General features: G+C 38.4%; 1 protein-coding gene across 1 annotated transcript in view; it reads right to left on the bottom strand.

Moving 5' to 3' along the window:
• Positions 1-20,514, bottom strand: part of nkain2 (sodium/potassium transporting ATPase interacting 2) — a 680,821-nt gene that overhangs the window by 381,948 nt on the left and 278,359 nt on the right. The window contains exon 3 of the mRNA XM_060915828.1: positions 14,465-14,545. Coding sequence (XP_060771811.1) covers positions 14,465-14,545 — 81 coding nt within the window. The remainder of the gene's footprint in view (positions 1-14,464; positions 14,546-20,514) is intronic.

The raw sequence follows: 20,514 nt of genomic DNA, 5'->3' as shown, positions 1-20,514 counted from the left end.
TGGCGTACATTTATCTGCAGGAGAAAAATAATCCATTAGTGTTTACATAATTTTGACTAACCCTGTATAAGCACCTTTTATACCGCAAACGGTTATAGCACAGCTTGTTCTTCTCTCTTCCTCTCTTTTCTTTCTCCTTTTCTCATAAAGTTCTATCCTCTTATCATTGTGACTGTCACACACGACTCGTACCAGCTCTCTCCATCTTTGTCTATTCTCGACAGCAGCTTTCCATTGATTTAATACATGGGCACCCTTCAATGCATTTTTGCAAGTGTCTTTAAACCTCAATTTCAGTCGGCCGAGGGGCTGAGTTCCCTGAGATAGTTCACCATATAGAAGTGCTTTTACAGGTCTGTCATCATCCATTCTGCAAACATGGCTGAACCAGCGAAGGCAATTTCTAATCAACTTCAGTTCTATGTCTTCAGCACCTGGATGTGTTTGGACTTCCTCACTGCTAACGTACTGGTCCCATTTGATATTCATAATAAGACAAATGTGACGTTGTTGGATGGTATGTAGTTGTCTGATTTCATGCTTGTATAAGGTCCATGTTTCACTTCCATACAGTAACAGCGGCATCAAACATTGTAAACTTTGACTTTGGTTGAAATAAGGTATAATTTCCCAAAAATCTACAAAACACTGTATTTTTGTAATTTACGCATGAAATCTGTATTTATCTCTGATTTCTGTGATTTAGTCTGAGCCTACCATATTTCAAAAATCATAATGCTCTAATAATGTCAGTATTTTAAATCTGCCCACTGTCCCTTTTTGTAAACTTGGACCAGTTCCCAGAATACGCTGGAAACTAGCCAAGCCTTGTTAAGCTAGAGGAAATCAGCGTATGAATATCTTTCTGAGGACCCTGCGCACTAGTCTTCAACAAAACAGACTTCACTTAAAATTCACTATATAGCGCACAGTTATAGAAGCAAGTTATTTATATAAAGTTAGTTATTGATATGAAGTCCCACAGTTATGGAACAGCCTTCCAAGTAATGTTCGGGAATCAGACACAGGCTCAGCGTTTAAGTCTCGGCTGAAAACATATCTGTTTAGTCAAGCCTTTTGTTAATAGTGTTTATGAGGTAAAGGAGTAGATCTGGAGGGTCCTCAGACAGAATGTTTTGGTAAACTGGGATGTATGGATGCTGTCAGTCCCCCACTCGCTTGCTCACTTGAGTTTGTTGACGGTGTAGTGGTTGGCTGCTTTATGTCCCGGGGCTCCCTCATGCCTGTGTTACCTTCTGTCTCTCCTCCTTTTAGTTATGCTGTCATAGTTAGTTTTGTCGGAGTCCCTGTTTGCATTCAGCACAAAATGTATACTGTTCTTACTCATCAGGTGACATTGGGTATACCTAACAACCTGTGTTTTCTCAGGGAGATTTTCCCTGCCACTGTTACCTCAGGCTTGCTCATGAAGGATACATTTATAAATTCACACATGCAAAATGTATATGAGGAATTGATATATTTCTGTAAAGTTGCTTTGTGAAAAGGTTTTGTCAAAAGTGCTATACACATAAAATTGAATTGATTTTTTTTTTGGCTTGACATTTCCTAGACAAAAGGTTTTTGTTGTTTTTTTTTTCTCCCCTTACAAAGTGCAAGATCTTCTCTGAAAGGTCACCACTGGAGAATCCAGTGTTTAAAATCCTCACTTCCTGCAGTGGCTCTCCAATAGCTCTGAGACTTAATTTCAAGTCACGAGCAAATTCCCTTAAATGTCTTCATAATTTAGTTCCTAAATATTTGAGCGATTATTTCACTCGGAACTTAAGTATTCATAGTTATAATACTCAACGTAAATCTGACCTGCATTTGCCAAAACCTAAGCTTACACTCGGTAAACGAACTTTTAGATATTCAGGTTCATTCATTACCAGCAAATATTAAATCAATTACATCTCTAAATCAATTTAAAAGGCTCAATAGGTCATATTTTTCATAGTTTTATTTGTATTACATAATTATTATGACGTTTTTGTTAGTTTCACATATCTTTTTCTGAACATTTTCATTGTATTTTTCCCCTCTTAAGACTATAATGGTAGTTGTAATTAATTTTTTAGATTAATCACATTAATGATATTTTTAAAGATTATTGTAATCTATTTTTGAAATTGCAAATTAGTATCGCTTTATGTTGTATTCTTGAAATTGTAAATCAGTACAGTTTCGCAGGGCCCCAATGGGTACCAGCTGTGCTGAATGGGCCACCCTGTTGAAATACAGTTTATATTTATCTGAAACAAGCCATTCTTAACAATACACCTTAGCCTTAAGTTGTGGCAACTGGTTTTGCACACTGCTTGATGATTGATGCACTGTATTTCCATCGCATATTTACTCCTGCAATTTTTGTAACAATGGCATCCATTTCACAGAGCCCTAGAGATCAGGAATTACAGCAATTACAGTACCGGCACATTAAAGAAATCGGTTCAACCAAATCAAATCCATCAAACTAATTATATGCTCAAAGGGATATAATGCAATCGCTGAAATACAAAAGCTACATGAAACACATCACTGTATGAAATGTCCATTCATTTTGCACAGCCACAGAGGAGGCTGAAGTTCATCAGTGAACAAGAACAGTGCAGGTGTGAGTCAGTGGCATTTCACACAACACTTCTTGTTTCTCAATGGCTCTCTATGTACTACGTTTTATATCTTGATAAAACTGGTGTCAGATCCTAACCCTCAACAATTATTAAAAACATGTTGAGATTTGTAAACAACATGGCTATCACATGCCAATCAGCCCAAGTGGAGTGGCGCTTAGTCAACTGAAACAGCTGTAACTCTGGACTGGTTGTATGGATTTGTATGAAACTTGGAAGGAATGTTGAATACAAGGCTCTGAGGAGGTCTGCCAAGATTGGGTCATGGTCATCAATAGGGGGTGGAGTAAAGTTCCAATAGCTGCTTATTATAGGCATATCAGGTGAAAATTCAAATTCAATCCAAATTGCTTGAAACTGCTCTCATTGAATTCAGAATTGAATGGTAAACAACAGTTTTTACAGAATTAAAACATGTTTATCTGTTCTTGAGATATTACAAGTCAAAGATTGAAAAAACGGCTTAATTTTTAGAAAACTGACATAATATTATGTATGTAATATTATGTAACATGGTCCAAAATTGGCCTCATTAATGAATGAGATCAAATGTTTTTTCTTCATAACTTTTTTTATTTAGAAAGAAAGAAAGAAAGAAAGAAAGAAAGAAAGAAAGAAAGAAAGAAAGAAAGAACAACTTTATTCATCACACATTTGTGAAATTCCTCTCTGCATTTAACCCATCTGAAGCAGTGAACACACACATGCACATACACGTGAGCAATGAGCGCACGCGCGCGCACACACACACACACACACACACACATATTTATACATCACAAAGAAGGAGAAATCAATGTTAATTATAAAATGTGCATAAGCAAGCATTGGTTGTCATTCACAGCTATCATTCTCTATCAAAATAAAGTAATCAAAGAATATTTTAATACCCTGTTTGTGCTCTGTAGGCCATTGTATGTCTAAGTAGGGCCTACTAGTGTTTATATGAAAGAATATATATATGATTATTTCAATTAATATTCACAGCTTTCAAGGCTAACCTCAAAAAAACTGTGTAAGCCACATCCAATAAACAATTCCATTTAATTGAATTGAAATTGACACTCACATTTCTGACTTCTGTTTATTTAAATACCATTCCAACCACTAAGATCTCAATATTTTTCATCAAAACAACTACAGTTATATTCTAAAATAGTTATTTATTTACATGAATCAGTTTGATTTGAAAAAATAAGTAGGTAAAGCAATGAAAACTCACTTCAAAGGTTCCGTGTATATGTTCAAGAGAAGCAGCATGTGCGCAGTGTTGCCAGATTGGGTGGTTTTAAGTGCATTTTGGCGGGTTTTGAACATATTTAGGCTGGAAAACGTCAGCAGTATTTGGCAACATTGCATGAATAGGCTTAAATTCTGTTACTGAAAGTGTGTTATGTTTACAGTGAAGCACTGTGTGTACTTTATTTTTTTTTACTTAAAAATTAATGGATGCCAACATTTTTGCCAAAATGGTATTTTATTTTCCATTGTTTAGGCAGCTTCAGCATCATACTGTGAGATTCTGTTCAATTTTTTTTTTCTTCTATGAAGCCTGAGCCCTTTATTTTATTAGTTTATAATTATTGTTTAATTTAGTCTTCAGGAGAGACTGCCTGCACACAGTACTAGTATTAATAGTTTTTTTTTCTTACATGAAAGCTGAGGCATTTATATTATATTTTAAGGTAACTTCATGTTGTGCTGTGAGGTTCTATGCACTTGAACTTTTGAACCAACAGGTGCATTTGGATAAGTAAAGCCTATTTTTCTGCATTTTTGTAGTCCTGGTAATCTTACACATTCTACATTATTGCTAGTTTTTTTTTTTTTTAGTAATTTGTTTAATTTTTCTTGTTGAAAGTTCAATTTAGTATTATGTTAATGATATTCTAAAAGTAAAGATTAATAAAACTGTTCTGTTTATAGATGTACTCTTGAAAATATCTACCAATGTATTACTTATTTTTCTGTCCCCACTAACTGGAACAAATGAGGGATATTTTTACCCATGTTAATATTTTCTGTCCCCTGTTTCTACAACTAGTGAGGGATCTGTCCCCTATTTTCAAATTCCTAGATTAGGCTCTGAGGCCATGTTTACCACTGTGAGACATCCCCTTTTCTCTTTACAACAGTCTGTAAATGTCTGGGGACTGAAGAGACAAGTTGCTCAAGTTTAGGGATCAGAATGTTAACCCATTCTTGTCTAATGTAGGATTCTAGTTGCTCAACTGTCTTAGGTCTTTTTTGTCGTATCTTCCGTTTTATGATGCGCCAAATGTTTTCTATGGGTGAAAGATCTGGACTGCAGGCTGGCCAGTTCAGTACCCGGACCCTTCTTCTACGCAGCCATGATGCTGTAATTGATGCAGTATGTGGTTTGGCATTGTCATGTTGGAAAATGCAAGGTCTTCCTTGAAAGAGACGTCGTCTGGATGGGAGCATATGTTGCTCTAGAACCTGGATATACCTTTCAGCATTGATGGTGTCTTTCCAGATGTGTAAGCTGCCCATGCCACACGCACTAATGCAACCCCATACCATCAGAGATGTAGACTTCTGAACTGAGCGCTGATAACAACTTGGGTTGTCCTTCTCCTCTTTAGTCCGAATGACACGGCGTCCCTGATTTCCATAAAGAACTTCAAATTTTGATTCGTCTGACCACAGAACAGTTTTCCACTTTGCCACAGTCCATTTTAAATGAGCCTTGGCCCAGAGAAGATGTCTGTGCTTCTGGATCATGTGTAGATACGGCTTCTTCTTTGAACTATAGAGTTTTAGCTGGCAATGGCAGATGGCATGGTGAATTGTGTTCGCAGATAATGTTCTCTGGAAATATTCCTGAGCCTATTTTGTGATTTCCAATACAGAAGCATGCCTGTACCGTATGTGATGCAGTGCCGTCTAAGGGCCCGAAGATCACGGGCACCCAGTATGGTTTTCCGGCCTTGACCCTTACGCACAGAGATTCTTCCAGATTCTCTGAATCTTTTGATGATATTATGCACTGTAGATGATATGTTCAAACTCTTTGCAATTTTACACTGTCAAACTCCTTTCTGATATTGCTCCACTATTTGTCGGCGCAGAATTAGGGGGATTGGTGATCCTCTTCCCATCTTTGCTTCTGAGAGCCGCTGCCACTCCAAGATGCTCTTTTTATACCCAGTCATGTTAATGACCTATTGCCAATTGACCTAATGAGTTGCAGTTTGGTCCTCCAGCTGTTCCTTTTTTGTACCTTTAACTTTTCCAGCCTCTTATTGCCCCTGTCCCAACTTTTTTGAGATGTGTTGCTATCATGAAATTTCAAATGAGCCAATATTTGGCATGAAATTTCAAAATGTCTCACTTTCGACATTTGATATGTTGTCTATGTTCTATTGTGAATACAATATCAGTTTTTGAGATGTGTAAATTATTGCATTCCGTTTTTATTTACAATTTGTACTTTGTTCCAACTTTTTTGGAATCGGGGTTGTACTTTGCAAAATTTGCCAAGTCTGGTTTCTCAGTAACCCTTTATTTACATCCCAAACAAATTATTTTTACTTGTTGTAATGTCAGCAATCACCATTTTCACCAAAAAAAAGGAAATGCTAAATATCACATGTAAAAACGTAAAAAAAAACCCATATATCCGTATCACTTAAGTCCATTATAACATCTGTATTTTTTTTAAATTACCCGTTAACTAACTTTATGTGAATAAAAATCATATATTTACATGATATTATCAAGTTTAAAATGAGACATTTAAGTACATAGAGAACATAAAAAAGCCAGAAATATTTTACACTATTGCTACAGAACTTGAGAATATTTATAGCTTATCTACATTCCAGAACTCAGCTCACAATCTCTCATTTCAAAAATTTCTGTGATACATTTATTACTAAGCTGCTAGCAGTTTGTTTTTTTATGTCCAAACTACATCAAGAAGTAAGACTTTGCCTAAGGATTCAAACACAAAACATGAAGATAAAAGCAGTTATTGGTAACACATATTACGACCAGAACAGCCACTGGACTACTTTCAAAAGTAAACAATGTCACTTTCACAACTAGACAACGTCAGTTTCCTCATCCTTGCACCTGTCCTGTAAATATGCTTTGTGCTAATATGCTAATGCTTAATAATGTGTCCATATACCAACTCCTCAATAAAAAGCTGGGATAAGTGATTCCTTATTTGAATAAAATATTTTATAAGACAAAATTTGAAACCTGCACGTCAAATATAATATTTCGAATTAGAAGTATCATTTGTTTTTTACTTATTCATTAATATGGAATATCAAATGATGAGTTCATTGCATCATAAACATGTGGACACATTTGAAGGTAGCTTAATATGCATGCTCTTAGAAAATGGATGTGGTGATGCATGCCAAAAAAGAACAACAGACAGTCTGTTGTTCTTTTTTGGCATGCATCACCACATCCATTTTCTAAGAGCATGCATATTAAGCTACCTTCAAATGTGTCCACATGTTTATGATGCAATGAACTCTTCATCATTTGATATTCCATATTAATGAATAAGTAAAAAACAAATGATACTTCTAATTCGAAATATTATATTTGACGTGCAGGTTTCAAATTTTGTCTTATAAAATATTTTATTCAAATAAGGAATCACTTATCCCAGCTTTTTATTGAGGAGTTGGTATATGGACACATTATTAAGCATTAGCATATTAGCACAAAGCATATTTACAGGACAGGTGCAAGGATGAGGAATCTGTTCTGGTTGTGTATGGAGAGTGCATGGACAGATAAGCATCAGACATCAGATATTTCAGTAGCTCTATAACTAACAGGTTCACTAGTTATCTACAATTTGTAAGAAAGAGTTATATTCTTAATTATGGCAGACGTCTGAGACAAGCATGGAAACGTACAGACAGGCAAAGATAGACACACAAAGAAGCGACTAACTTGCTGAAATATTTTTGCAGCAAATCTGAGTTATGGGACCCCAAAAGAAAATCAGTCACCTCGTTAAACACTTTTTTTTTCATCAATCTTGAAACAAACAGACTTTTAGATCAAGAATCTAGAGAGTAACAAACTCCTAAAAGCAAAAAGTTGTGTCAGTTGAATAGACTGAGCAGCACACCACCTCTGAGGTTCTAACTGATTCCACTCAGTAGGTTAGGTCCTTTTAGGGTTAAATGGGTATCTAATGTACACTACCGTTCAAAAGTTTGGGGTCACTTTGAAATTTCCTTATTTTTGAAAGAAAAGCACTGTTCTTTTCAATGAAGATCACTTTAAACTAATCAGAAATACACTCTATACATTGCTAATGTGGTAAATGACGATTCTAGCTAAATTCTACTAAATGTCTGGTTTTTGGTGCAATATCTACATAGGTGTATAGAGGCCCATTTCCAGCAACTATCACTCCAGTGTTCTAATGGTACAATGTGTTTGCTCATTGCCTCAGAAGGCTAATGGATGATTAGAAAACCCTTGTACAATCATGTTAGCACAGCTGAAAACAGTTTAGCTCTTTAGAGAAGCTATAAAACTGACCTTCCTTTGAGCAGATTGAGTTTCTGGAGCATCACATTTGTGGGGTCGATTAAATGCTCAAAATGGCCAGAAAAATGTCTTGACTATATTTTCTATTCATTTTACAACTTATGGTGGTAAATAAAAGTGTAACTTTTCATGGAAAACACAAAATTGTCTGGGTGACCCCAAACTTTTGAACGGTAGTGTATGAACCATGCTTTTGACCTGAGTAAAAAGGTTGTGTGCCACAATTAACACCTATTATGGATGTAATAATTGCATATTAATTATGTAATACTTTTATACCAATTTCCTATATGTGGTTTCAGGGCTCTTTTTATGCGCAAAATTCCCCTGCATAATTAACTATGAAACAGCAGCCTACAAAAATTGCAAGAAGTCCTGATTAATGAATTTATATTTGAACTTGTAAATTATTACCAAAAACAAGAGTTGGCAAATTTTGCAAAGTAGCCTCCAAATATAAACAAATACCGCCTGACTATATCCTTGTGGTAGAGTTATGTTCTTGGGCCCAGTTAAGCTGCTGGTTAATGTCTCGTGTTCTGGCCACAATGAACAGCTCCTATTGCTGCCAAATTGCCTGGATTTTTACACACACACACACACACACACACACACACACACACACACACACTAGAAGAGGTTGCTGTGTTATTTACTTGCTCTGCTTCGCTTCTCTCTCTTTCTCTTGTTCTCTCTCTTTCCCTATCCTGTCTACTTCTATCCTGTTCCAAACATAAAGACACAACCCAAAGGTCAGTGACTGACACTACCCACTTGAATATTTAAACACCAAGACAAGCTGTAGTGCTCCAGTATTGAAGCTTTGTGTGTGCTGCTGCATGAGGACATTGTTTATCAAGGCTCATCATCCATTTTATCCACAAGACAGCTGATATTCCCTTTCTCTGAAAGTGCAAATTAGATTGACCTGCAATGGCAAACACCAGATTGGATTTTTTTCCCAAGGAGCAAAACTGTACTTGTCACTCTTTCTGCTTTCTGCCTTCAGCACAAGGTGGCATGTTGTCTTCATGCAAGAGATGGAGCATGTTTCGACTTGCACAGAGTGAGATTGGGATTTCTCACCGATTTATCTTCATTTGTTTACACTGCTGATCTAACCCAATTACATTTGCCACCACCAAGTGCCAAATTCGTTCCTGGTTAAATGCATTACACTGAGCTGCAACCAGTGCAAATAAATAAATCACAATAACTAATATGCTATTGCTAGTCTATGAAAATTGAACTGAATAATCCTGCATCATCTTTTTTTTTTTTTTTATTTTGACAAAGGATGAAATGCTGCCAAGTGGTTTTCATTTGAGGCGGAGAAAAGATCACTTGTGGGACGAGAAGATGCAAGATGTCTGTAAAAGCAGCAGAGGAGCTATTGAACAGAGCAGGAGGAAGCTTTTCTTCCCCCCACTCCTCTGTGCTGCAGCACTGACAGCTTGCCAGCACTCTGGAGGAAAAGCTTCAAAGATTTAAAAAAGTCCAATCTAACAGGCCCACGATGGCGAATGGCCAGCGTGAGCCTCGGGGAGAGAACTACATCAAATCAGTCTGGCTTCTTAAAGAGCACTGAGCTACAAGTGTAAGAGGAAAATGCCGACTCTTGATAAGAGGTTGATCATGTTTTTAAGGAATGATGCCTGGAAGACATATTGAAGATATTATTAATACAATTATCTGAGTTCAGCAGCTACTAGCACATACTAATGGCATTTAAGCACTTATACTTAAAGTAGTAATCAGAATTCAATAATTTTAGTTCTATATCTAAAATTTTCTGTGCATGTTTAGGATTAATTTGATATGCTTTATTTTTTATTTTTCTACAAATCCAAATGGACAGATAAGCTGCCACCTATGAAGCCTGCTTTCTGCACCCAGTTTGATTTGTATGAGTATAACTGCATGCCGTTTGGCCTTTGTAATGTCTGGAGTACCTTATAGTACTCTATAGCATGAGTATTTGGCCTTTTAAATCAGAATTATTTGTTCCTATATTTATCTAATATATTTCTCTAAGACTATATTTAATGAAAATATGACCTGGTCTGATCATATAGCTGCCCTAAGCACAAACATCTGTCAGAGGCTTGGTGTATTGTGCCGTGTTAAGCATCTGCTTAGCACTCGCTTGACACCTTACAAGAGCCTGATATTACCATTTTTTGATAACACCTTCAAATATTACAAAATAATGCTGCAAGATCTATTTTAGACCAACCTAAGTACTTTTCTGCCACTCAAGCTCTTAATTAGTTAAAATGGGAAACTCTAGCTATCCGCCATCATCATTGTATAGCTGTATATAAATGCCTTAAAGTTAAATCATAAAGTTAATAATAATATAAAATTAATACACACACACACACACACACACATATATACACACACACACACACACACAGTGGGGCAAAAAAGTATTTAGTCAGCCACCAATTGCGCAAGTTCTCCCACTTAAAAAGATGAGAGAGGCCTGTAATTTTCATCATAGGTACACTTCAACTATGAGAGACAGAATGGGGGGAAAGAATCCAGGAAATCACATTGTAGGATTTTTAATGAATTAATTGGTAAATTCCTCTGTAAAATAAGTATTTGGTCACCTACAAACAAGCAAGATTTCTGGCTCTCACAGACCTGTAACAACTTCTTTAAGAGGCTCCTCTGTCCTCCACTCGTTACCTGTATTAATGGCACCTGTTTGAACTTGTTATCAGTATAAAAGACACCTGTCCACAACCTCAAAACAGTCTACACTCCAAACTCCACTATGGCCAAGAGCTGTCAAAGGACACCAGAAACAAAATTGTAGACCTGCACCAGGCTGGGAAGACTGAATCTGCAATAGGTAAGCAGCTTGGTGTGAAGAAATTAACTGTGGGAGCAATTATTAGAAAATGGAAGACATACAAGACCACTGATAATCTCCCTCGATCTGGGGCTCCATGCAAGATCTCACCCCGTGGGGTCAAAATGATCACAAGAACGGTGAGCAAAAATCCCAGAACCACACGGGGGGACCTAGTGAATGACCTGCAGAGAGCTGGGACCAAAGTAACAAAGGCTACCATCACTATGCCGCCAGGGACTCAAATCCTGCAGTGCCAGACGTGCCCCCCTGCTTAAGCCAGGACGTGTCCAGGCCCATCTGAAGTTTGCTAGAGAGCATTTGGATGATCCAGAAGAGGATTGGGAGAATGTCATATGGTCAGATGAAACCAAAATAGAACTTTTTGGTAAAAACTCAACTTGTCGTGTTTGGAGGAGAAAAAATGCTGAGTTGCATCCAAAGAACACCATACCTACTGTGAAGCATGGGGGTGGAAACATCATGCTTTGGGGCTGTTTTTCTGCAAAGGGACCAGGACGATGTATGAGACGTGTAAAGGAAAGAATGAATGGGGCCATGTATCGTGAGATTTTGAGTGAAAACCTCCTTCCATCAGCAAGGGCATTGAAGATGAAATGTGGCTGGGTCTTTCAGCATGACAGTGATCCCAAACACACTGCCCGGGCAACGAAAGAGTGGCTTCGTAAGAAGCATTTCAAGGTCCTGGAGTGGCCTAGCCAGTCTCCAGATCTCAACCCCATAGAAAATCTTTGGAGGGAGTTGAAAGTCCGTGTTGCCCAGCGACAGCCTCAAAACATCACTGCTCTAGAGGAGATCTGCATGGAGGAATGGGCCAAAATACCAGCAACAGTGTGTGAAAACCTTGTGAAGACTTACAGAAAACGTTTGACCTCTGTCATTACCAACAAAGGGTATATAACAAAGTATTAAGATGAACTTTTGTTATTGACCAAATACTTATTTTCCACCATAATTTGCAAATAAATTCTTTAAAAATCAGACAAATGTGATTTTCTGGATTTTTTTTTTCTCATTTTGTCTCTCATAGTTGAGGTATACCTATGATGAAAATTACAGGCCTCTCTCATCTTTCTGACTAAATACTTTTTTGCCCCACTACATATATATATATACAGTATGATGTATGTTTTCTGAATGCATGGTTTCTACCATTTAAGTGTTAACATAATTTTGACTAACCATATACATACATATATATACATACACATATATATGAGAGAGAGCATGGAACAATATCCTGGATAAAGGCAAATTGATCTAATATATAACAGTTATTCCATGAAGTCAAGTTGTACATGGCCTGATAGCTGACGAGGCACGTAGCACTGAGTTGGCAAAAAGCCATGTACGATGCGATTGAGTGGAATAACTGTTTTATTCTATCCACATTCACTGGATTTTAAGAAACAGATCATTTTTATTTTTTTGCAAATTCGATAAATATATTTGATTTATATAAAACATCTGACAAAATAATTTCTGCTTAGAATGTAAACAAACTGGTGAAATGAAAGTAGCAATTTGTAAAAAAATTTTATCATAATAATTCTTGAAAAATAAAGATATGTTCTTTCCATCAAATACTTTTATTCCATATTTTGTTACTTTTTTGTATTTTTTTGGGTTTTGTTTTCGAGTAGAGTTTTTATTTTGTCCTCGGTTGGCTCAACAACACGCTCCTCCATTTTGTTTTTCTTTACTCACAGTTTATGAGCTTAGCCAATCAGAGCGTGTGATTGCTCATATCCAGTGAACGTAGATTGAAATATATCAGTAGAGCTGTGCTCAGTAGAAATTATGCTGAGGTCTACATTATGGCCTTACGCTCTTAATTTTTATCCAAAGTGAGGAAGCATGCTCTTAGCCCCTCAGCCCCAATCATAAATGTCCAATGATGTCCCTGATTTTACCCAAGCCACAATGTTTCCAAAATACGCTTGCTGGAAGTACTTTTGACATGGAATCGACAAACAGAGCCAGTAAAGCAATGTCTAGAAGATTTAAGCACTTTGTAAAAAGAAAAAAAAATCAACAAAGCATAAAACATCTCTGATACAACAGATGGAACCTTTCACTCCAGGAAAACCATGTAACGTTTCCTCTGAGATAAAAATGTTTTATCTGTCTGTAAACTTACTGAGAATTACATCTACAAATCTGAGATGGCCTGAAATCTTTTGTACTGAAACAGCCTCTAAAAGCTTTTGAGACAAAAAAGTGAGATAGGTGTGTAAATATGTTTTGAAAAGATGGTAAGTCGAATATAACGTCGTTTTGATGTGAAATATGAGATCACTGATAAGATTATACAGTAGCGACAGACTAACGTGGAGCTCTGATTGACTAGCAACCAACGGTGTGATTTAATGATCTGGTAATCAATCTCCAGTGAAGATCTGCAGCTGAGGAAAAAACACAACCCCATTACTGTTGCCATGGTCCATTTCTCATCATTAAGCACACGGTGCTGTGCTGTCGGGTAATCCGGCAATACCAGGCCTGCGCTATCATTCAATTCTGACAATTATTTGTCTTCACTCTATTGTCATGATCTGCTGCATGACTGACAGAAAACCAAAACTGACAGAACATCCGTCTAGCAGTTCTGGGTATTTATATCTTCAGCTGATAACGACGTACCAGACTGCCATCTATGATCGTACACTCTTTCAGATGAAGTGTGTAACACCTATGACCTTGGAAGCAATGAACATAGAATGCAGCAGCAGTGATATCCAGCCTGGGGTAATGAATGTGTGGGAAGGAGGCACTCACGGAATGTGAGGAGTTCTCTTCAAAGGCTGTCATTTGCACAGATGATAAGGAGCGAGCATTAAACGAGAAATCAAAATAACACCCAGAGGCATCTCATTTGCTTGAGGAGAACCATCACTACTTCTAAAATGAAAACGTAGTCCGTGGAGTGCTTGATGGATCCGAAAATCAACTTACATGCCTGGGTTGCCATTTAATTGAGCACGATATTTGACATTTTGACATTTTAATTATGCTGGGTTTTTTTTCGACACGTGAGCACACAAGGGATTATGGAATAATTTATCCTTTAACATGAAAGTAGAGGAAAAGAAAATGGAGATTAATGCTATGTCATTTCTTACATATTTGCATGTATATGAAAGCATTACAAATGAAAGGCTACAATAAACCAGGAGCGAGGGCTTGAGCACCGTTGCTGTTAACAGACAGGATTTTGCTCTCGGCGGTGACCTTGTGCACTGAATATATTTCAAAGATACTACGGCTAAAATCTTATGTCAGTGACGAAAGCACACCTGCAAACAACCTGCAAGATTTGCTCTGTCCTATCTCGAAAACAGATCTACACCTGGAAATAAATTGCAGTCCTGTATTGCAAAAGATCCATTACCTTGGAAAGGTCACCCACTTCCAGGTAAAAGCAGATGACAAAGATGTTCCAGGTGACCCAGAGCACCATCCAGACTGCATACTGGAGGAGAAAAAAAAAATCATAAAAGCATTAAACATACTATTCGGACAAGATAAGATTTCCAGACAATGGTGTTGGAGGACATTTGTAGTAATTAGGATCAATTCACAAATGTGTGTCTTCAAGATGGCTGTCACATTAAGAATTCCATACACTTCTTTATAATAATATGATCTGGTCTGACCTTTATTATGAGCACTTGTTGTAGGTTTTGTGGCTGTGCAAGTTTCACTTGATCTTGAGCAGGTCACATGACCATACTCCAAACATAGCTTAAACTCAATTCAATTTTATTTCTATAGCGCTTTTAACAATGGTCATTGCCACAAAGCAGCTGTACAGAAATATAGCAATGCCGGATATACATTTTCTCTCTCTATCTGGCATATCACTGTCGTGACGTGGCCACTCTGACAGCTCCAGCCATCAAAGTTTCTCAGGAAGAATTGCAGTAGTGGTTTCCCATTGCCTTCTACTGGATTATTATAAAAGTTTTCTCCTCTCAACCATTCACACCTATGGACAATTTAGAGTAGCCAGTTAACCTAAGCACATGTCTTTGGAGGAAACGGGAGCACACCCATGCAGACACGGGGAGAATATGCAAACTCCACACAGAAAGGCCCCCGTTGGCCACTGGACTCAAACCCAGAACCTTCTTGCTGTGAGGTGGCAGTGCTAACCACTACACCACTGCGCCATCTATACATTTTACATATATGAATTTATAAATATATCTCTAAAGAGATAGCCAGAGGTCATGGTGGCAAGGACAAACTCCCCGAGACAACATGAGGAAGAAACCTTGAGAGGAACCAGACCCAAAAGGGAACCCATCCTCATTTGGGTGATAATAGATAGCGTGATTATAAACTAGAATGGCACTTGGTAGAGTGCATACCTTTGCCAAGCCACATACTTGGATTTGCATCAAAATCTAATTAATTGTTCCCCATTGCTCACTTTTCCTCCAAATTTCATCAAAATCTGTTCACTATGTTTTCAGTTACATTGGGAACAAGCAAAAAAGTCCTGGCTTTGCATCCATTACATTTAATGACATTTAGCAGATTCTCTTGTCCAGAGCAACATACGGGTACAACATACCCAGGGCAGCCTGGGGAGCAGTTGGAGGTTAGGTACCTTACTCAAGGGCACTTCAGCCATTCTTGCAGGTCCAGGGAATTGAACCAGCAACCTTTTATTCCCAAAGCTGCTCCTCTAACATAGGCGCATTTGCATCAACATTTCATCAATTGCTCATTGGCTCATGGCCCACCTTTCCTCCAAATTTCATCAAAATCTGTTCACTACTTTTTGAGTTATGTTGGGAACAAGCAAACAACCGGAGGCAAAAACACAACCTTCTCCAACAAAGCTGGCAAAGATAATAACTCGCTGCTATAAGTGTGTCCTATATGGTTAAAAAGTACAACCAGGAAATTCATTATAGTTTTAACAAAGTCTATCTTGTTGAAGTTATCAACTGTTCATTGATAGATGCTTGATGGTGGCACAGTGGTGTAAGTGGTTAGCATGGTTTCCTCACAGCAAGAAGGTTCTGGGTTTGAATCCAGTGGCAGGTGGGAGCCTTTCTGTGTGGAGTTTGCATGTTCTCCTTGTACCTGGGTGCTCCAGTTTCCCAAAAAAAAATGTGGTTAGGTTAACTGGCAACTCTAAATTGTCCATGGTTGAGAGGAGAAAACTTTTATAATAATCCAGTAGAAGGCAATGGGAAACCACTACTGCAATTCTTCCTTAGAAACATGTGGTTAGGCCTTGGGCTGAGTATATGGGATGGCCTTGGGCTGAGGTGCCCTTGAGGGAGGCACCTAACTCCCAACTGCTCCCTGGGCGCTGTTAGCATGGCTGCCCACTGCTCTGTGTGTGTGTGTGCTCATTGCTCAAGTATGTGTGCGTTCACTGCTTCAGATGGGTTAAATGCAGAGAGGAATTTCACAAGCATGTGATGAATAAAAGTTGTTGTTGTTCTTGAGTGCATTTGTCCTGCAGTCCTAAAGATCTCATATCAACTGCATTCCAAAGCCATTTTCATGGTTTCTTAATGCTATCTATATGGAGCCATCCTCAGCAGGAGTAAGGTCATGAGAACTCCAAATAAAACCAGGGCATTAGCATGGATCAGGCAGATCTGGACAACAGAAGCGGTCAGGATCACTGGTACCTCAGGAGTGGCATGTGTAGTGAAGAAATACTGAAGAAAAAGTGCAAATCCTATTTTACAACAGGATATAAAAGAATTTATAGCACCATGCCAATTGGAATAGGATATAGTGGATTGCCTGGGGGTTCTTTCTACAGGTCCTTTTATAGAAGGGAAAATATGGCATAATCTCAACCAAAGTGAGCAGTCTGTAAAAATTACTCACATGAAGGATTTGGCCACGACTAAAATCCCAGAGTTAATAATTACATCACCTCACTTCCTCATGTAAAACAAATCCAGTCAGAATAAGGCTTAAGATCAAACCGGGAATGTTAACAAGCCAGATAAACCTAGTATTTATACATATAAGTGATTTTGGTTTGCAAATGCGCAAGTAGGACGCTTGTTCCATAATTAATTCTCTCATCCATAGACCTCAAATCTGTCCCCCACAGCTTAAAGATCTGCTTTTGCCCACTAAAGCCTAAAGGCCATGTAGGAGTGTGTGTAGGAGTGTGTTCAGCACATGTGTTCTGTGCTGTGCGTGCTGAAGCTTTCAAAACAGCATGATTTGAATCAGAAGCAATGAGTCAAACATGTTGCAAAATCATCACTGGAGTGAGGATGGCATTTAAAAAAAAAGAAAAGAAAAAATTCTCGGGCTGTTAAACACATGAGGATGAAATGAGAATCATGAAAGTACTGAATAAATCTATTAAAATAATGGAAGACATAACTTTTGAGAGACTTTTTATTTTGTGCTTTCGATGAGTTTTATTGGCTATAGTGTTAAGCCAGGTGTGCTCTTTAGATCATAGCCTTTATAGCTGATGTGACTGAAATGAAAAACAAGTAGACGGAAATGGAAAATCAATTCAAGTTACCTGTGAGGAGCCAAGTCTAAATCTGCAATCGTTTTAGCACACGGCAAGCAAGAAAATATCAATGCTGGGTTGACTCAAGACAGGTGTTGTTCTCTAGACCAGCACATGACGGAGGTGTTTTTTGTTTTTGTTTTTTTCCCCCCAATACAGTTCTTGTTGTTCTTTGAAAGCCTGAGAAGTAACAAACCAATTTGACTCGGTGGAAAAAAGACGTTAAAAGAATTAGAAACCACCACCGCATGTCTTTCTGTCAGCAAAGCACCATAACAGCAAATCAATCCTAGCAAACCTTGAAAACATGACAAAGATGGATGCCGTGTAGCTTTATAGCACCATAATGCACCAGACTAAGCGGGAAGTTTATTGATGATGGCCTTGGAAGGGTCTCAGGTGCAGAAAAGAGTTTTCTCATTTACACATTGCACTGGGGGTCTACAATAGGGAGGCTAGAGGGTGTGACATGACTCCAAATCCAAACCGAGTGCAATTAACATCCACACAAGGCCAGATAATAAAAAGCCTCCCACAGATCTTACGATGGGAGAAAAGCTGAGCTGAACCATTGACTTCAATTAGAACAGCTTGATATTTCACATTCACATGAAGAAGGTTCAGATGGAAAAGGTCCTCAGTTTCTGAAGGGTTTATTATTATTATTATTATTATTATTATTATTATTATACAGCCTGTTTAAATTTCTATCTCGGAGTGAAAAAGATACAAACTGAACAAATACTTGTTTTCATCACCTTCAGATCAGAGTTGCTATCAGGATGAAGAGTGAAACGGTATGAAAAATTCACACCCGGTACCATCCAGGTGATCAACTGTTTGGGAAATTTAAAATAAAATGTAAAAAAAAAATCAACCTGAATGATATGCATATTATTGCATATATTTATTTTCTAAATGAAAGTCTGATTTCACCTTTTGAATTGAAACTTTTCATCACTTTGGTGAACAGTTTCTGATATTACGCACAATGTCATCTGACTACCTATAGATAGTGTTACAGTGGGATTTATGCTCTGATCCATTCACCTCGGAAGTTGGAGCTGGGAATGACGTTACACCCAAATTGACTGTATTCCAGTAGAAGAAGTCGGCATACCAATACCAGCATAGTTCTAGCCAGGTTAGCAATACCAGTTCATAACTATGCATTACGCCAGAGGGGAACCATCAGGGCCTTCTAGGCCTCCAGAGAAGGCCTAAACATATCAGCATTTCAAATGTTATATTTAATTTCTTCCATCCATCCATCCATCCATCCATCCATCCATAACCGCTTATCCTGTACAGGGTCGCGGGCAAGCTGGAGCCTATCCCAGATGACTATAGGCAAGAGGCAGGGTACACCCTGGATAAGTTGCCAGATCATCGCAATTAATTTCTTTCATCTCATCTCATTATCTCTAGCCGCTTTATCCTGTTCTACAGGGTCGAAGGCAAGCTGGAGCCTATCCCAGCTGACTACGGGCGAAAGGCGGGGTACACCCTGGACAAGTCGCCAGGTCATCACAGGGCTGACAGACACAGACAACCATTCACACTCACATTCACACCTACGGTTAATTTAGAGTCACCAGTTAACCTAACCTGCATGTCTTTGGACTGTGGGGGAAACCGGAGCACCCGGAGGAAACCCACGCGGACACGGGGAGAACATGCAAACTCCGCAGAGAAAGGCCCTCGCCGGCCACGGGGCTCGAACCCAGACCTTCTTGCTGTGAGGCGACAGCGCTAACCACTACACCACCGTGCCGCCCTAATTTCTTTCATTCTTTCATAATTTCATAATAATTATCCTCTTCTAATTTGGCCTCATTTTCTATCAAGTTTGCTTCAGAAAAGAAAGGGTTACTGTCCTGAAAACATTAAAATAGAGTTATCCAATGAGATTTTTGTGTTTGTTGTCTCTAGGTTGAGAAGCATTTAGAGCTGGCTCACTCACTGGTTAGGACTTCATTGCTGGGACAGAAGGCCATGGCAGTGTCTGTTTATGTAGGAAGTGACAGATGAATTAACCAATCATATTTTGATTTATAGCGGGAGGGACCACAAATTTATCACCCAAGCTTAACCACGAGTCAGCGCCATCAGTGCAGCAGTGAAGTAACCTTCCAGCTGGTGTAGCATTCATCAGTAGTGTTAGCGAATGCTAATAAAGTGGTCAAGCCAGTGCTACTGAGAGCAAGTAGCACAGGCTAATGACCGAGATACTAAGATTTCTGTCTTCAGACTCTTCCACGCACGCTCACCACAGTATTTTTCACTCAGACTTAAGTATTCATTTCCCTGTGTAATTTACTTAGTTACTTTTAAAATCAGTGTCAACAACTACACACAACAGCGCTACCTGGCACCCTGCCGCTAATCCCTTGCAAAATCTTTTGCCATGTTGCTTTTTTGGTATGTCTGGCTAAATTTTGGCTGAGCTGAAGTCGCACCTATAATAGTAACCATTCACCACTGCATCACATGGTATTTTGGGGCTTCCGTGTACAACAGAAAAGCATTTGACCTATCATCCAGAAATCGCTGTGTGTCCAGAAGAAAACCACTTGTGAGTGAGACTAATCAGGAGAAAAGGCTTCGATTTGCTAAGGAGCATAAAGATTAGACTCTGGAGCAATGGAAAAAGGTCATGTGGTTTGATAAGTCCAGATTGACCCTATTCCTGAGCGTATCAGGGTAAGAAGGGAAGAACATGAAGTGATGCCCTATCATGCATAGTGGCCACTGTACAAGCCTCTGGAGGCAGTGTTATGATCTGGGGTTGCTTCAGTTGGTCAGGTCAAGGCTCAGCAACGTTAAGGGACAATAAAATGAAGTCAGCTGACAACCTGAATGTACTGAATAACCAGGTTCACATCAATGTATTTTTTTCTTCCCTGATGGCATGGGCATAAAATTAG

This window comes from Neoarius graeffei, chromosome 3 (assembly GCF_027579695.1).
Source record: "Neoarius graeffei isolate fNeoGra1 chromosome 3, fNeoGra1.pri, whole genome shotgun sequence".
NCBI lineage: Eukaryota > Metazoa > Chordata > Actinopteri > Siluriformes > Ariidae > Neoarius > Neoarius graeffei.
Note: the sequence above shows the minus strand (reverse complement) of the source record. Positions and strands in the feature narration are given on the sequence as shown.